General features: G+C 33.5%; 2 protein-coding genes across 2 annotated transcripts in view; one reads left to right on the forward strand and one right to left on the reverse strand.

Moving 5' to 3' along the window:
• LOC119075657 overlaps window positions 1-13,517 on the forward strand; it is a 35,825-nt gene extending 22,308 nt beyond the window's left edge. The window contains exons 9-12 of the mRNA XM_037182166.1: window positions 4,268-4,527; window positions 10,578-10,661; window positions 10,724-10,856; window positions 12,954-13,517. Coding sequence (XP_037038061.1) covers window positions 4,268-4,527; window positions 10,578-10,661; window positions 10,724-10,856; window positions 12,954-13,385 — 909 coding nt within the window. The 3' untranslated portion in view covers window positions 13,386-13,517. The remainder of the gene's footprint in view (window positions 1-4,267; window positions 4,528-10,577; window positions 10,662-10,723; window positions 10,857-12,953) is intronic.
• Window positions 1-15,400, reverse strand: part of LOC119075648 — a 162,951-nt gene that overhangs the window by 89,414 nt on the left and 58,137 nt on the right. The window lies entirely within an intron of this gene.

The raw sequence follows: 15,400 nt of genomic DNA on the forward strand, positions 1-15,400 counted from the left end.
GAAATTTTTTCGTTCCTAAAGTGTTTGCACGAGTGTGAATTTTGCCAGAGTGAAGCGAGGGCCGCAATTCACATGAGTTTTTTTTTTAAAGAGGTAGGCAAGAAATGCGCCACCTGTTCAGCGCTTTTAGTAGACTATATAGGAGACTCATATTAGGAGTAAGACATCGCTCGCTGGACCTTCAACTCATAGCTCTTTTTGTTTCTTCAGGAAATTAAATAAATATGAGTAAAATGAAGCATGTGATGACTGCTGTTTTCTGAATAAAAGAGACATCACCTTTTCATGTGACTTTAAATTTGTGATCTCAAAAACACCACCTCATTTAAAAATGGTTAGAAAACTAAGGCTGGAATTATAGAAAAAAAAGCCAGTCAAGGGACCTGACCCACCCAAGAGGTGGGGCCTAGTACTTTATTTCTATGATAAAATTATTAATTACCAGGCAGACATCATTATAATAGCAAACTGTGATTATATATTTCTTAGGTCATGGGTTGGATAAGTGGAATTACTTAGAGAATCCATTGTTAAAATGGAAAATCACTGGAAAAATACTCAAATTCTCTGGAAGTCCTTAAAACATATAAAAACCTTCGAAAGTTGAAGAAAATCCCCACAACCAGACAAAATTATCTGAGGATTATTTTGAGAATATCCCAATTCACTCAATTTTACCATAATCCGCACCTAGACCAAGGTTACCAAAAAGAATTCCTACGTTTTGCTGATCGAAATCTAGGATATTAAATATTAGATACAATCCACTGCTTTAGGCAAGGGAGAATCCACGGTAACGTAACTCACGAAATTATTTCTATGTCCGCTTACAATGGTCAGAAATGTATCTCGAGTTATTGTCACAATTTATTATATGGATTTCTGTCGATGTGTCTGTAATAAATAAAATACCCCTACAAATTGCAACTGAAATTCGTCGACGAATATTTCGTTAGGAAAATCGATTTCGAAGGTCAGTTCAGCAGGGAACACAAATTTTGCCACACTGTTCGTATCAAAGATATTATGCCAACTAATTAATTGAATTTACCTATTTTAGCAGTTAGATCTTGTCGCTTAAATATTCATTTCAATCTCTCTAGACTTTGCCAAATTTTACCTCCATTTATTTAACGCTTTAATGATAATTTTAATTACAACTTTAAACGAGATAATAGATAACGACATCAAGGTTCCACATACGTATCGCAGATTCAGTAAAAGCGCCCCAACAACATACCTCTACTATTCACAACTATTCGACTTCATTTTACGAAAATCCCTTTTTAATGTGCGTAAATTGCCTATAGCAATTTTACTACAACCATTTTCAGAATATTTAATTACAAGGAAGGTGTGACATTTCCATGCACTATATACACTCAGATTTAGTAACCGGAATTCGGTACGTTGAAAACAATATTTGAACAGACAATATAAAGTTGATAGAGCGCCCATATATTTCCAAAGCTTTGTATTTTATATCAAAACAAACAAAACGCGCGCTGGATAGTCGCCAAAGTTACACAATTTATGATGGAAAATGATGGTTGGAATTATAGTGAATTTGTGAATTTTGCTTTCAATTGAAAAATTTCACTAGCACACATGGCAAAAGCATATGGTGATATCTTTTTGTAATTAAAATTCATATTTATGGACTCGTCGACATTTTTGTTGTATAAATGTGTCTCTGTGTAATTATTACAGCACAACGCATAGTCATTTCGTCAACTCTTTATTTATACAAATTGCCCTAATTTTCATTTAGCTGATTGCAATGATAGTAGTTGAAAATGTTTTGAAAAGCAGAAAAAGCAGATATAGACTGTACGTACAATAATGGTTTGGTTATTTGGTTTGAATGGGATCTCTTTCCATCGTATATGATAGGCTTTATGATGTTGTTGAAAGCGTAGCATTGGGTTGTTAATGTACAGTGTAAAAGGAACACAACGAAAATTATCGATTCATTTATACTAATTATTTGATTTGTATTTCATGTTTTTACTTGCCTTCGACTCTGGATACAACTCAAGTAGTCGAAACAAGAAGTTTCCAACCAATTACATACTTTTCGTGCTTGCGAAAATAAATGCGAAAAACCACTTAATAGGCATATAAAACTAATTAGTGACCGACAGCCTTCGTGCGTTATGTCATTCTTCATTTTCACATCAATTAGGCTTCTCTACGATGTAAGTTGATTGAGATATACTCTTGCGTCTACAACACAACTTTTCTTGTATCTTAGATTATATGATAATTTGGCTCAAGGTTGAAACTATATAGCTTTTTACGAGCGACTGATATATAAATCTAAATATTTCAAGTTTTACATTGAATTCTTGAAATTACTGATCTGTTGCCAGACAAATTTCTAATAAAAATGTAACTGCCTCATGTGACTGTTATTTTCTTAAGTGTACGTAAGTGTCCTCGACTGTCATTGCTGTAAATATAATTACTAGAATCTTCTTTGATCTACTTACAAAACTAATTCAACAAAAATGTCTGTCTTAGTGAATCTTTGGTCTAAAAACGACCATAAGAGAATGTAATCTTATATATGACATGTCTTCCTCATCGCATAATTCATTAGAATGACTCGAAAACTATTCAGTACACTGGTGAAATTCCGCTACATTTCGTAAAATATTAATTGGGTTCATCATTTCCATTATGACCGCTCGAAAAGAGCAAATTTTATTTTGATTAAAACAGAAAAAGAAAATTTCATCTTCAGCATTTTCTTATTTGCGTAGTTGCTCCTTTAAAATTAATATTTTATGATAAAAAAATGTTTTTATAAAACAACGTTATAATTCAATCCAATTGAAAAACAGAAATAAAATCAGCTTGACGACATTTTCAGCTGTGTACTCGTAATAAAACCATTAATGCGAATAATTTTCTCTTTGCTCTCTCGAGTCGCGGCGAATCTGTATCTACCTATAGAGAAGAGACTATGGTAAAAGTTATTCAACGCTAATGTAATGAAAAAATAAAAACTTTCTCATAACTCACTTAAAGTTTTACGGAACAATAACGCGGGATTCTTTTCTTGCCGTCCTCTAAAATGCAAATAACTTATTTTTTGAATTATTCATTTCGCTAAGGCTTTCTATGTTATAAAACAAATGACTACAACAGGTTTAACTTGGAAATGCCACCGAGTCATGTTCGACAAAAAAATCAAAGCAAAACAAAAAATAAAGTTATTTTCTAGTTGTTTGATTTTCCATATCTTTCAACAGATTAAGCACCTACGTGAAATAAACTTCATCATAAATATACAGAGGTGGGAACACAATTGAAATGTTTGAAAAAAGTTTTTGTTTTGTCGGCGAGGAATTCCATGGTTGGAAATATAGAAATGGTATTCAACGAATTGAAAAGGAAGATCGTAGCCGACTACAAAGTACCGTTGAATTAGATCCAGTTCAAAGCGTTAAAAAAAATGGAATTTTGATATAATCAGACAACATTCGCTGAAAAATTAAACTTTATTTCACTCTGTGTAGCATATCTTTGTATAGCCTCAAGAACAGCTGTGGGTGTCCTGACGTAATTTAGGATTGTATCGATTGTTAGAAATAGCAACATTTATTGCATTCACATGCCACAATGAATTTCCAATGAAAAATGCCTTAAATCTTAAAGTCGGAAAATCGCCAACATTTTTGTTTGATACATAATTTATGCAACCAACGGGACAAATGAAACGGGAACGTAAATTTTACAACCAATTTTGCTAAATTTGTTATATATAAACTCATTCTTTTTTGTTGGCTCAGCCGTTACTTACATGTAAACTTACATGCTATTCATCCCACTATAACACCCATTTTCAAAATTACCCCTCAGGCGGATGAAAATTTATGAGTTCCGTTCAATCTGAGATTCTATGTACGCGGGTATGTATGAAAGAGTCATAGAGGAAAATGAAGATGTTTCAAAATTAGGTAACTTAACTTATTTCTCGAAATGTTCTGCTTTGCATGGTTTTTATATGCTCGCATTATGCCACAAACATAAATCGTTTTGCGGATGAAAAGAAAAAGAAACTTCTTTGAAACGTATCTATATATACACGCCTGTGTGTGGTGCATGTCGGTCCATTTTGGAGAAAACCAAAACTAACGTTATGCGAATTTTATGCAAATGTCTCTCATAAATATCCTCCCTAATTCGTGTAATAAAGTTTTGGTTATTATATTGAATTTCTGTTCTTTCTTTTTTCGTTCTATGTTTTCAACCCGACCAGGGTCTATTTTGGTCACTATCATGTACTTGGCTACTATATGACGGTGTTAAACTACCCCATATAAAGGGTGAACCATACACCGGAAATTCATCATATGCACCGCTTTATACGAATTACATGCCAACGGAGTTCTTCATAAACGGTATAGTCTCTGTGATGCTAACAGTGGTGAACGTGATATGCATCTTTACTACGGCAATAATCGTCCTGAAAATCAAGGAAGTAGCAGCACCATACACATCGAGTCCGGATTTACGAAGGTATTGGATTATATTACTATGATTGTAGTTTATATTTGTAATAAGGATTTATATTTATACTTTTTCGTACTGCATGGATACTGGTATGTACGGTGTATTTTATCGTCTCCCGGTTTTCTCGTTATTGATTTATTTTACTTTTCTTAATGGTAAATGAAGCGTATTCGGGAGGCTGAGCTTCTTTTTAAAGAATCACTCAATCGTTTCATGTTATGCTAAAGCTTTAATGGCCTTTAAAAATTTCGTGTAGAAATTAAAGATTTTCCCACGCAAAGAAGCTGAAAAAATCTGTTAGAAAAATATAAACGGCGGTACTGACACACTTAAGCTTACATTCCGTTTATTGATTTTTTTAGCCTTGGTGAGGACTTTTGCGTCAATTGTGGACACATTCATCAAACATTTAATTAAGCCTGAACAAGCTAAGGAAATGTTTGAATAATTTGAACAAAACTTTTGATTTAATTTGAATTTATTCATCAAAAATGGTTTATACTGTTGTTTTGTTGCGAGTTGTGTCCCATAACTTTTTTTACATTTCTTTATGAATAAGAAAGTATAGGAAGATAAATCTAAATATGTCACTAACGAATCCATTCATATCATTGTAAAGCGATCAACTTTGTGCTAGAACATGACCATAAATGTATAAAACATTTGATACTACCACATCCATTACTACAGCGTTTATCCCTGATGGCCTCAAGATTTTTACTTTTAATAAAAAAATTTAATGGAAAAACAGACCGACATTAATAATTCTTCTCTCCTGACAATTCATTCTCAATGTAATTGGATAGAACACAAACGCAGTCCAATTTTTTTTACCATTAAATTGAAGCTAAATGTAGTTCCACGATTGAGTTTGATGTTGAAATGTTGCATTAAAAACACAAGCTGTGTAGAGTCGGATAAATGTAGTCTACAATCATTTTTACATTATCATCATTCGAGCTCAGACATTTTCTTCGTTTTTCTTTGATTTGACAAAAATATAGTGGAAAAAATTGTTACAGAAATAAATTACTATAATCGATGATGGAATTGTATGTTTTGTCTCAATACCAAAGTTTTGAAGCATCGAATTTTATAGATTCAAAACATATAATTAGGATTGTATCTGAAACCGGATATTGTTTTGAGTAAACCATTGAAAAATCAATTGAAATATCGACCGACCCTGTAACAACGAACAGGCGAATCTAACTTTCGAATGCTCCGCCAAGTAAAAACACGACAAAAGAACATTGAAACTTGATTTATTATTTAACAGGCTCTTAGTTTTTGTACAGTTGGAAAAAACACATTCTCAAAAGAAATGTAGTTGTGTTACCTTCAAAGCACACTTCACTCAGTAAAGTATACTTCACATTTTTTTCGCTCTTTTTTAAAGGATTCTTTAAATAATGTAAATAGCTACGAAATTTAAAATGAGTGTCAGTTTGAGAATATAAACATAATATACGTAGACAAGAAAGTATAGAGTTGATAAAATCAATTCATTAGAAACTTAAGAATACACTAAGCGTATCAGATTAAATAAGTCACTACATACAAAATCTATTACTTCTTTCGTTTTACTATACATTAGCTACAGCTAATATATTATTTTTGTCGTCATTGTCAACACATGATTAGTGACTAGACTACCCGTTTCAGATTATATACTGTTGAACTACAGGTACATGGTATATATCTCTAATAATCTAGCTCTTCATTCCAAAACCATTCAAATTAGCATTACAAACGGACATCACCGTATTACCCAAGATAACAAAACTGTAATGAATCCAGCAGCAAACAACTTTTAAAATGTTTTATGAAGAAAAAGCTTTGTACTTTGTGCACCAAAGTGAATCATTTGGGTCAGAAACTTTATTTTTTGTATTAGGTACACTGCTATGATGTTGTTTGTTATTTATTTGTATTCGACACACCCGCACATTATTTTGAAAAGTTAAGTAGAATATGCTATGAGAAAAGTTTGTTTTATTTTACGCTTCACTGTATCACAGTTGCGAATTTCAATGTAAATTAATTTCTCCCGTGCTGAGAACTCAATTTTTATGAAAATACTGAAAATTGAAAATTCTAGTTTTGGTCATAGATTAATCGAAAATATGTGTTGGTACGGGCATAAAAGATACCACTTTTAATTGTGCGATCTGTTTCCGTTCATCCGTTGAATGCTTTTAGCTTCATTGATTTATCATTTTTGTCCTCCTTGATAACTGTCTTCAAATGAAGTTATGGTTATTTGTTTACCAAGGGGAGAAAAAAAGAAATTCCAACAATTGCGAAAGTTTGCGGCCAGAGCAAAGCGAGGACTGCAATTTGCTCGAGTTAAAATCTCCTATTTCCCCCGAGGTCGACTCACAATTTTTCATCCGAGAGTAGCGTGGCGTGAATAACCGTTTTTATCCACGAAACTTAAATTTGTTTCAACATTTTCAAAAACCAAAACATAGTGACAAAGAGAAAAAACTCTTGTTCACCCCGTGGAAGAAACAAGATGTGAGAAAATAACAAATTTCTCACCTGAACTCTCATCAGAACAAGGAAATGCCATTTTATCACCGTATTTGATAGGAGAAAATAACGTTATTCACGCCGCAATGATGAATGAAAGACAAATTGTTCATAACCTCTAGTAAAATCGCCAAATTTACGTTCACATCAGTCTAACATCATAAAAGTTGTTCACAAATGGTATTGGAGATTACGTGACGGTTCTAACACATCTGAGTCAATTTACACTCTTTTTGCGTGGGGGCAAGAGTCTTAAATTCAATAAAATTATGTACAGTCACTTATGTACAACCCCATATGCACCACCGTAACACACCATCCATTATTGAATTCGTTGCTTAAGTCTTTTTACAAACAAAACTTTTACCTATACAATCTAAAATCAACTGATTTTTACTAAAGCCACCAAGTGAAAGTGTTATTTCAACTTAAAAGTTGTCTCTGTTCATATAATACATATTCAATTATGTGACGAGACAGGCATTATTATAGCCAACACATCAAAACATATGAAAAAAAAAACCTCTCAAAGGCGACATCAGAACAACCGAAATAATATCCAAGATATACAATTTGCAGCAATATGAATATGACGTTGTGAAATATAAATTGGTTTTTGGTATAGAAAGTGCTTTTCACCGAAAATCTCTTTGAATGGAAATATGTTACCGTTAAGATTTAACTTGAACGATGTCTGCGAAAAACCTTTTCAATAAAAATAAACAAACAAAAATTCATCTTCTTGTTCTGATCTAATTTTCTTTTTCTATTATTTCGTTTTATTAACTTTTTGTTACAAAATTATATTCCTAGAGGTATTGAACCATTAAGTTTCTTTTCTTTTTCATTTAAATTTTTCTCGTCTCGGTATATTAGGCTTCGTAATTTATTTAAAACTTTCTTCTTCGCTCTCGTCTATTGGGGATATTAAAATTAGTTATGAAGTGAAGTGCGTACAACAACGATTTCTTGAAAAATGTTTTCGGAGAGGAGAAGAAAAAAAATGTTTCTTGGGCGGTATGAATAATGCTCCGAAGTAATATAATTCAATCTGCAGCACGAGTATCATTGCCACCTTTAACTTTTTGATAAAAAGAAGTAAAGTAAAAACACCGAAGTATCAAAAAGAAAAATATTTCATTTCTGTTCTTCATCTTTCGATAAAACTAAATATCATTATCATTGATGTCAAGAACTTTTTTGATGTAAAGTGCCATTTTATGGATGCTGATTTGTTTTTAAAACGACGAAGAAAAAAATCACATAAAAAACTTTTGTCGAATGTCAAAATAAAACATAAATTTGCTTTTTCGACAACATAATGTATACACGAACCGTATGAGGTATATATTGGCTTGTTATGATTTATGTTATCACATAGTTTTGTCATGTGTGGCATTTTTACCATTTTATGTATACTTTGATGCGATGTTGATATTTGGATAAATAAATTGAGGTAAATAAAATATGTAATACAAGTAGCACTTCGGCAGTAATGAGTACAATTTATTCCCATGTTATTGACTTGTTGTGCTCTGCATTTCATTTTTTATTTGTAAATTACATCCGATTGCGGCGAATATACACAACATCAGTAAAAATGAAAATTCCATTTATATTAAAATTTTATTAAAAACTCAATGCATTAACGAGATAAATCAACGAAGTGCGTACGTATACAATTGCAACACAAAATATATATGCCGGAAGCTTGAAAGCTTCATTGCACTGAAACACAGCACTAGGACCTTTTTGTCGATGTAGCAGAGTATCTCTCAGACTACAATCCGAAAATTTAAAATTTAGACCTAACTCTAAATTCTAAGAGCCTAACATAAAAACCTCAATCATGTAGATGTTATTCGCACAACGGCTGGAAACAAAACATTTTTTGACTGTTCCACGGTGGGGCTGAACGAACTTTAAATAAACATGTCGACTTCCATCTCGGTTCTTTTCATAGCTGAGTTAGGGGAGGCGTGTACTATCCAACGGCACATGTTGCGGACGCAACAGCTGAGCCGTTTCTGAGAACTAGGAATATCGTCGCCTGGCTCCGCGGAAGTTGCTGGACTAGTGTTTGAAACTGGAATCGGTAGAGGGGCAAATTCTAAGAACAACCATGTTAAAATTATTGCTCTCGGTCATTTGGTCGCAGAGCAATAGAAGGTGAAAGTCGAAAATTCCACCTATTCAAGGGGTGATGCCTCCTCGACGAAGTTCTCGATCCAGCACTTTAATAGCGTTTCTAGACAAACTTAATGTGATCTTTCGAATGGCAATAAATTTTTTTTGAAAGTGGTCTCTTTTGGTACATTTTCAGAAAAGTCACTTTTTTGCTTTGGCTATTCCCATACCTTGCCGGTTGGAATATTTCAACACGACATACCTTGTAAGCCTGAAGTCTAAGCTTTCCAATGATACCAAATATGCCATGTATGATTCTCAGCAAGAACTGTTTATGATAAAGATTTTGCATCGAGGTCGGGCTACTAGCAGATTTAGGGTCATTGAAAACGAAATTTACAAATATTACAAATTAATGTCTTTGAGTTATGTCTCATCGACTAACGTGAGTTATCCATTGTTTATTATCTGCTTATTTTGCCATAATAAACATAAAAATAGAAATTTCTTTTTCAATTACCCTAAAGCTAGTAGCCCGACCTCGATGCAAAATCTTTATCATAAACAGTTCTTGCTGAGAATCATACATGGCATATTTGGTATCATTGGAAAGCTTAGACTTCAAACTAACTTTAATAAAGTATGTCGTGTTTAAATTTGTCAACCGGCAAGGTATGGGAGTAGCCAAAGTTCACCGAGGGTTGCAAAAAAGTGACTTTTCTGAAAATGTACCAAAAGAGACCACTTTCAAAAAAATTTTATTGCCATTCGAAAGAGCACATTAAGTTTGTCTAGAAACGCTATTAAAGTGCTGGATCGAGAACTTCGTCGAGGAGGCATCACCCCTTGAAGAGGTGGAATTTTCTACTTTCAGCTTCTATTGCTCTGCGACCAAATGACCGAGAGCAATAATTTTTACATGGTTGTTCTTAGAATTTGTCCCTCTACCGATTCCAGTTTCAAACACTGGTCCAGCAACTTCCGCGGAGCCAGGCGACGATATTCCTAGTTCTCAGAAACGGCTCAGCTGTTGCGCCCGCAACATGTGGCGTTAGAAAGTACACGCCTCCCCTAACTCAGCTATGAAAAGAACCGAGATGGAAGTCGACATGTTTATTTAAAGTTCGTTCAACCCCACCGTGGTTCTTTTCTGGAGATCAAATCTTTTCACTACAGAAATGTACTTATTCATAGGTAAGCAAGCACTCATCTCTTAAACCATAACAATTTGCAATGTTAAAAAATGTTATTTCATACAAATTTGTATCGGTAAAGAAGAAGCTACTTGGAGAAATCGTAGCTCCGGCAGCAAAAATTTAGAAATGCCTAGAAATTGTACACCCGCTTCAGGCACTTCCTTTCTTCTTATTTATAATTCTAATTTTTTGTTACAGATTCTGGGAGACGGATATCCGCACTGTACGAAAAGCTAATCAATCGACAATACGTCGCAAAAATGCTGGAATGAAGACGTCACCGTAAGTTCTATTCAAAATAAAGATTTCCATCAATTATCTTTACAAGCTCTTTATTCAAACAGATTCCCCAACTTGAACGATCCAAAAAATAAAAATCTCGAATCAGCTCTTGAAATGGCACTCAAAGAAGCTGTCGATGATGAAACGTTCCGCAAAGTGAAACGAATGAGCTATTCAAACAATGCTGCTGAAGAGGTGAGTCATGCAAAGGTTTCGTTCACTGATTATTTTTCAATGGCTTTGTTCAACCAATTTCATGTCTAACTTTATTTAAATTCACAATCTTCGGTAACACAATTTTCATTCAAATGCAAAGTTGCAATTTCTAATATATTTTTTCCAACGCGAATGGCACACCGTTCTTCCCATCGTCATTGGACTTTTCTGTTTGCTAATTAGATATTCCGTAAGAGTTCAGAAAACGCCTGATGCATTCGAATCTGAAACAAGACACAATTCCACCAAGGATATCATTTTTTTCTCTCTCGTTGCATCGCTGCACAATACATAGGTACAATAATTTGCAGAACTTCATCGCGTTGAATAAACGCTCTAGTAATGTTTTGTATGAAATTAATGCATTCAACTATAAATTCCGTTGAAGTTAAAAAAAAGAGACCATTTTGGTGCCGGAAAAAGTTTTGCGAAGGGTTCTAAGCCATGTATTGTTGTCGGAAATTTATTATGCTTTCGGTTTGGGACGCAACTGCTTCTATTAAGTTTAAAAAAAAATTGTAATGATAGTCAAAATCCAACCAAAAAAACCAGCGATGCGACAGAACATTTCAACTTTTCCAAGACTTTTCCAAAACGTTAATACGTTTAAATTAACTGGAAATTTTTATTTATCGCATGGTTTTATACCAGGCCTTCAAGATCAATTGTGGAATTAAGATTTGTATGTTTAGTTGTTTCATTTCGTTGGGAATAATAAACAATTTAAGGTCATCGTGGTAAAAAACTGATGAGAAACTTTTGAAATTTTTTTCGAACTGAATATTCGTTCATTGCTACCTTATTCAAATGTTTTTTTTTTCAAAATGTATTAACATTACTTACTTTCTATACAACAATATAACAATGATTCCCCCGAGAGTTCAACGTCTCTAGCGACGCTAGACTAGCGTTACAACTTCTCGACTGTTACCATTTCTCGAGAGGTAGAAATTCTCGCGAGTTATTTCTTATTACAACTCGAGAATTACAACACGTACCACTGTAGCAAACCTTAAAGAAAAAAGATAACCGGAGCAGCGTTCCTATGAACCCAATTATTAAAATACAAAGATTTCACACTCGAATCGAGCCATTTTGTAAAACTTCTTCCAGGTGAAATGATGCATTATACAATCACCAAAAACTACTTTCGCACCTTCTACAGAAACATGCTTGAAGGCTCAGAACACTCATGTGCAGTAGGCCACAGCGTTACAGTGTATAATATAAATGTTATCAGTTGGCATGATGAGCAAACTTACTTTTGTTTCTGATTTAATTCTCTTCAAATTACAATAATTTGTACAAACTGTTTCTTGATGAGCGATTTGTTAAACCAGAACGGTGGGCAAAGGTTGAGTACAAAATTAGGATGATAAATGTGATTAATATCCCGCCACACTCTTTTCCCGAATTCGGAAGACTTGTTTTGTAAAAAAAAACTTTTTTTTTAAATATTTAATGCGTTACACGCGTACCAAATTCCACTCTACATGCGAAAGAAATAAAAAACGCCCATCACATATTGATTCGTAATTTAATCTTTATTACCTTCTAGCCCTATTTCCCATTAATAATTCAAAAGACTTTCTCTAAAATTTGAAACATTTCAAAATGAAGCAAAAAAAAATAACCGTTTGCAACGCCCGCCACCGTTTCTCTTTCATATCAACACATCGCGATAAACTTATTATGCTTCTACGAAAACGAAAACGAGCTCAAATCTTACATGTTCACCAGCATATTTATTATATTATCCTATGTTGTGGCATGTCTACATATATGGATGGCGCACACAGTGTGTGGATGTAAGGTAAAATATTGATATAAACGAGAAGAAAAAGAAATCTTCTAAAGTTTCTCGTGCTGTTTAGTTGTTTCCGAAGGTTAAATCTACGTTTACCCTCATCATTTTCAATTTTCTATCAATAAAGCACATAGACAGAAAGTGAAAAAAAGTGATCCTGTGTTGTTGAGAATTAAATTTGATATCTTTTTTAGGGAAAGGGGAATAAACAAAACTTAAACAAATCCGTTGATATTTATTAATAATAAAGCGATAAACAAATTATTTAGATTACCCAGCGACTGGGCCTATCTGCCAACGGTAGTGGTACTCCGAACAGCGGTGGCATGAACTCTTTGCGCAACTCTAAACTCGGAACCGATCTATCCGTTTTGGACAAATTGGTTACGTCCATTTTAGAGAGGCATCAACAACAAAATTCTCAATCCAGATTACATAGATTGCGATCGTTAACACGATCAAGGAATAATTCATTGACACGGTCGTCCGTTGAAGGTGGTACAATGCAGTCATCGACATCGACGACAATGCCAACAATTATGGAGAGTAATGTTGGAAATAACAGACCGTCGAGTTCATGGTCGGAGCGCAGTATTCAGGTTCCGGGAGTTCGGCAGATCATCAATACGCTGACGAATGCCCCGCATAGCTTTTCTCAAAATAGTAATCGTGATGATGAAAGCACTAATATGTTGGATTGAAACTTATTTTAGTAAAAATGAATGCTATCTAGCCAAATGTCTGTAAATTGTGTCGCATTTGTAGCATTTTTTATGTATAAATACAGTGAAGGCTTAGAACTTTGTAATTAATATTGAATAAATAGAAGCAAATCTAAATTCAGACTTTCTATTTGAACTGTTACATTTGGAAATCTTTAAACAATCGAAAATATTCATTTAAGCCATACAAACTTTTGCAGTCTCCCTAGGGAAGTCGTTTTCAATGAAATCATAAATATCAGTATACCTGCCTCGGTACCTGCAATAAAGGTAAAATTTCCAGCAAGAATATTTGATATGCGATTAATTTCGCATCGTAACTTTGGGAGCAAAAAAAAGTTAAGAAAAAAAATGCAGAAAATTATTTGAGTCGATTGTCTTCTTATGATCGGATGTCTAGTAATTAATAAGAAGAAAACTTAACCCACAAGACGATTAAAGACTTGAAGCAAAATACTTGCGTTCAACGTTAATTTCCGGCATTTTACTGTTTTGCTTATGTAAACCAAACAAAGAACAGTATGCATGAAACTTGAAAATATAGAAGCGAAATAAACGGATTGAATTTGCTTCTTACCAGTAACGAAGGACGACGAAAATAAATACTCGGATATATATTCTGCCATAAGGTTCTACTCAAATATCGAAAGCTTAATACTGTCATAATTAATATAAACGAGAAATGTTTCAGTGATGCATTGAGTAAAGTTTCCTACTGATGCACGCTTGTAATCTGTTTAGTTTGGTATACAGTTCTATTGTTGTGGTTAGTTATTGGCACCGGTTTTGATACGGAGAACTTTGCTAAGCTTAATTTCTTATCTGTATATCTGAAAATCTGCTAATTCCCTTAGAGTGAAACAATTCATGTCGGAGATATACAGAGATATGTGAAAATGTGTAACCATTTAGTAAGTAAGATGGCAGTTTAATGTCCGATGCAAATGATTAACCACCAGAGACACGTGATGTGAATTGAATATTAAGCAGAGATTACTGATATCATAATGCATACCGTCTAGACGACGAATTCGTTTTTTATTTTAATTTTGCCAAAAGCGTTAATCAAAGTTTCTGTAAAGTGATTCGTCATCGTGGTATTCATATTTTTTATACACATCGCATCAAAAATATTTCGGTTCGCAATACTATTTTCTCGTCTACGATACCATTTATAATTCCGACAACGTATTACACATTGAGTAAATAGACAAGTTAAAAAAAAAATTCATTAGCCCGTTATTACAGTTTGTTATTAACTATATCAATATTTCATTTCGACAAAGTTTATTACAATTTCGGGGTGTATTACATAAATTGGTGAGAGAAAGAGCGCATTGAGCATTATTATAAAAGCTTCTATTATGGCGCAACTTTTCTTTGTAAAATCCTGAAAAGTTATTGCTTGAAAATGAACAAAAATACTAAAATTAATGACCCAGAATGAAATAGAGAATAATTGAAAAGGAAGTGTGGTATTAAAATATAAAAAATGTTTTTCCGTTTGTATTATTTTCTTCACAGTTCTTCTTACATACTGGAATGCTGGATGGGTGGATCTGTGTGTATGCTTGATTCGTTACTTTGCATGATATAAAGATAAATTACATTTGAAACGATATACACATTCACGCTTTCTTGTGCAGTTTTTACAAACTAACAATTTTAATTAAATGAGTTGTCGTTTTATTGAAAGCTTTTCGAATTGACGTAGAAATGTTGCCATTTTCAGCAAATTTAACGAGAATTGATGAAGAAGGAAAAAAAAGAGTGTACCATCATTAGCGGATTGTATGCTCGAAGGCGTTGTGGATTTAAATATATTAACTGAAACGGATATGTGTGTTTGCGGTTCTCTTTTGGAATTATTTGGTTTTCAATTATGTAAACTCGAAACAATTTTACCAAACTTTAATTTTAATATGTTGGAACGTTCCATTCGGAAGTGGTTGGATGAACTTTGTTTATTTAAGTTACATGCTTGCCTCGTTTTA

The sequence above is a fragment of the Bradysia coprophila genome, unplaced genomic scaffold (genome assembly GCF_014529535.1).
Source record: "Bradysia coprophila strain Holo2 unplaced genomic scaffold, BU_Bcop_v1 contig_232, whole genome shotgun sequence".
NCBI lineage: Eukaryota > Metazoa > Arthropoda > Insecta > Diptera > Sciaridae > Bradysia > Bradysia coprophila.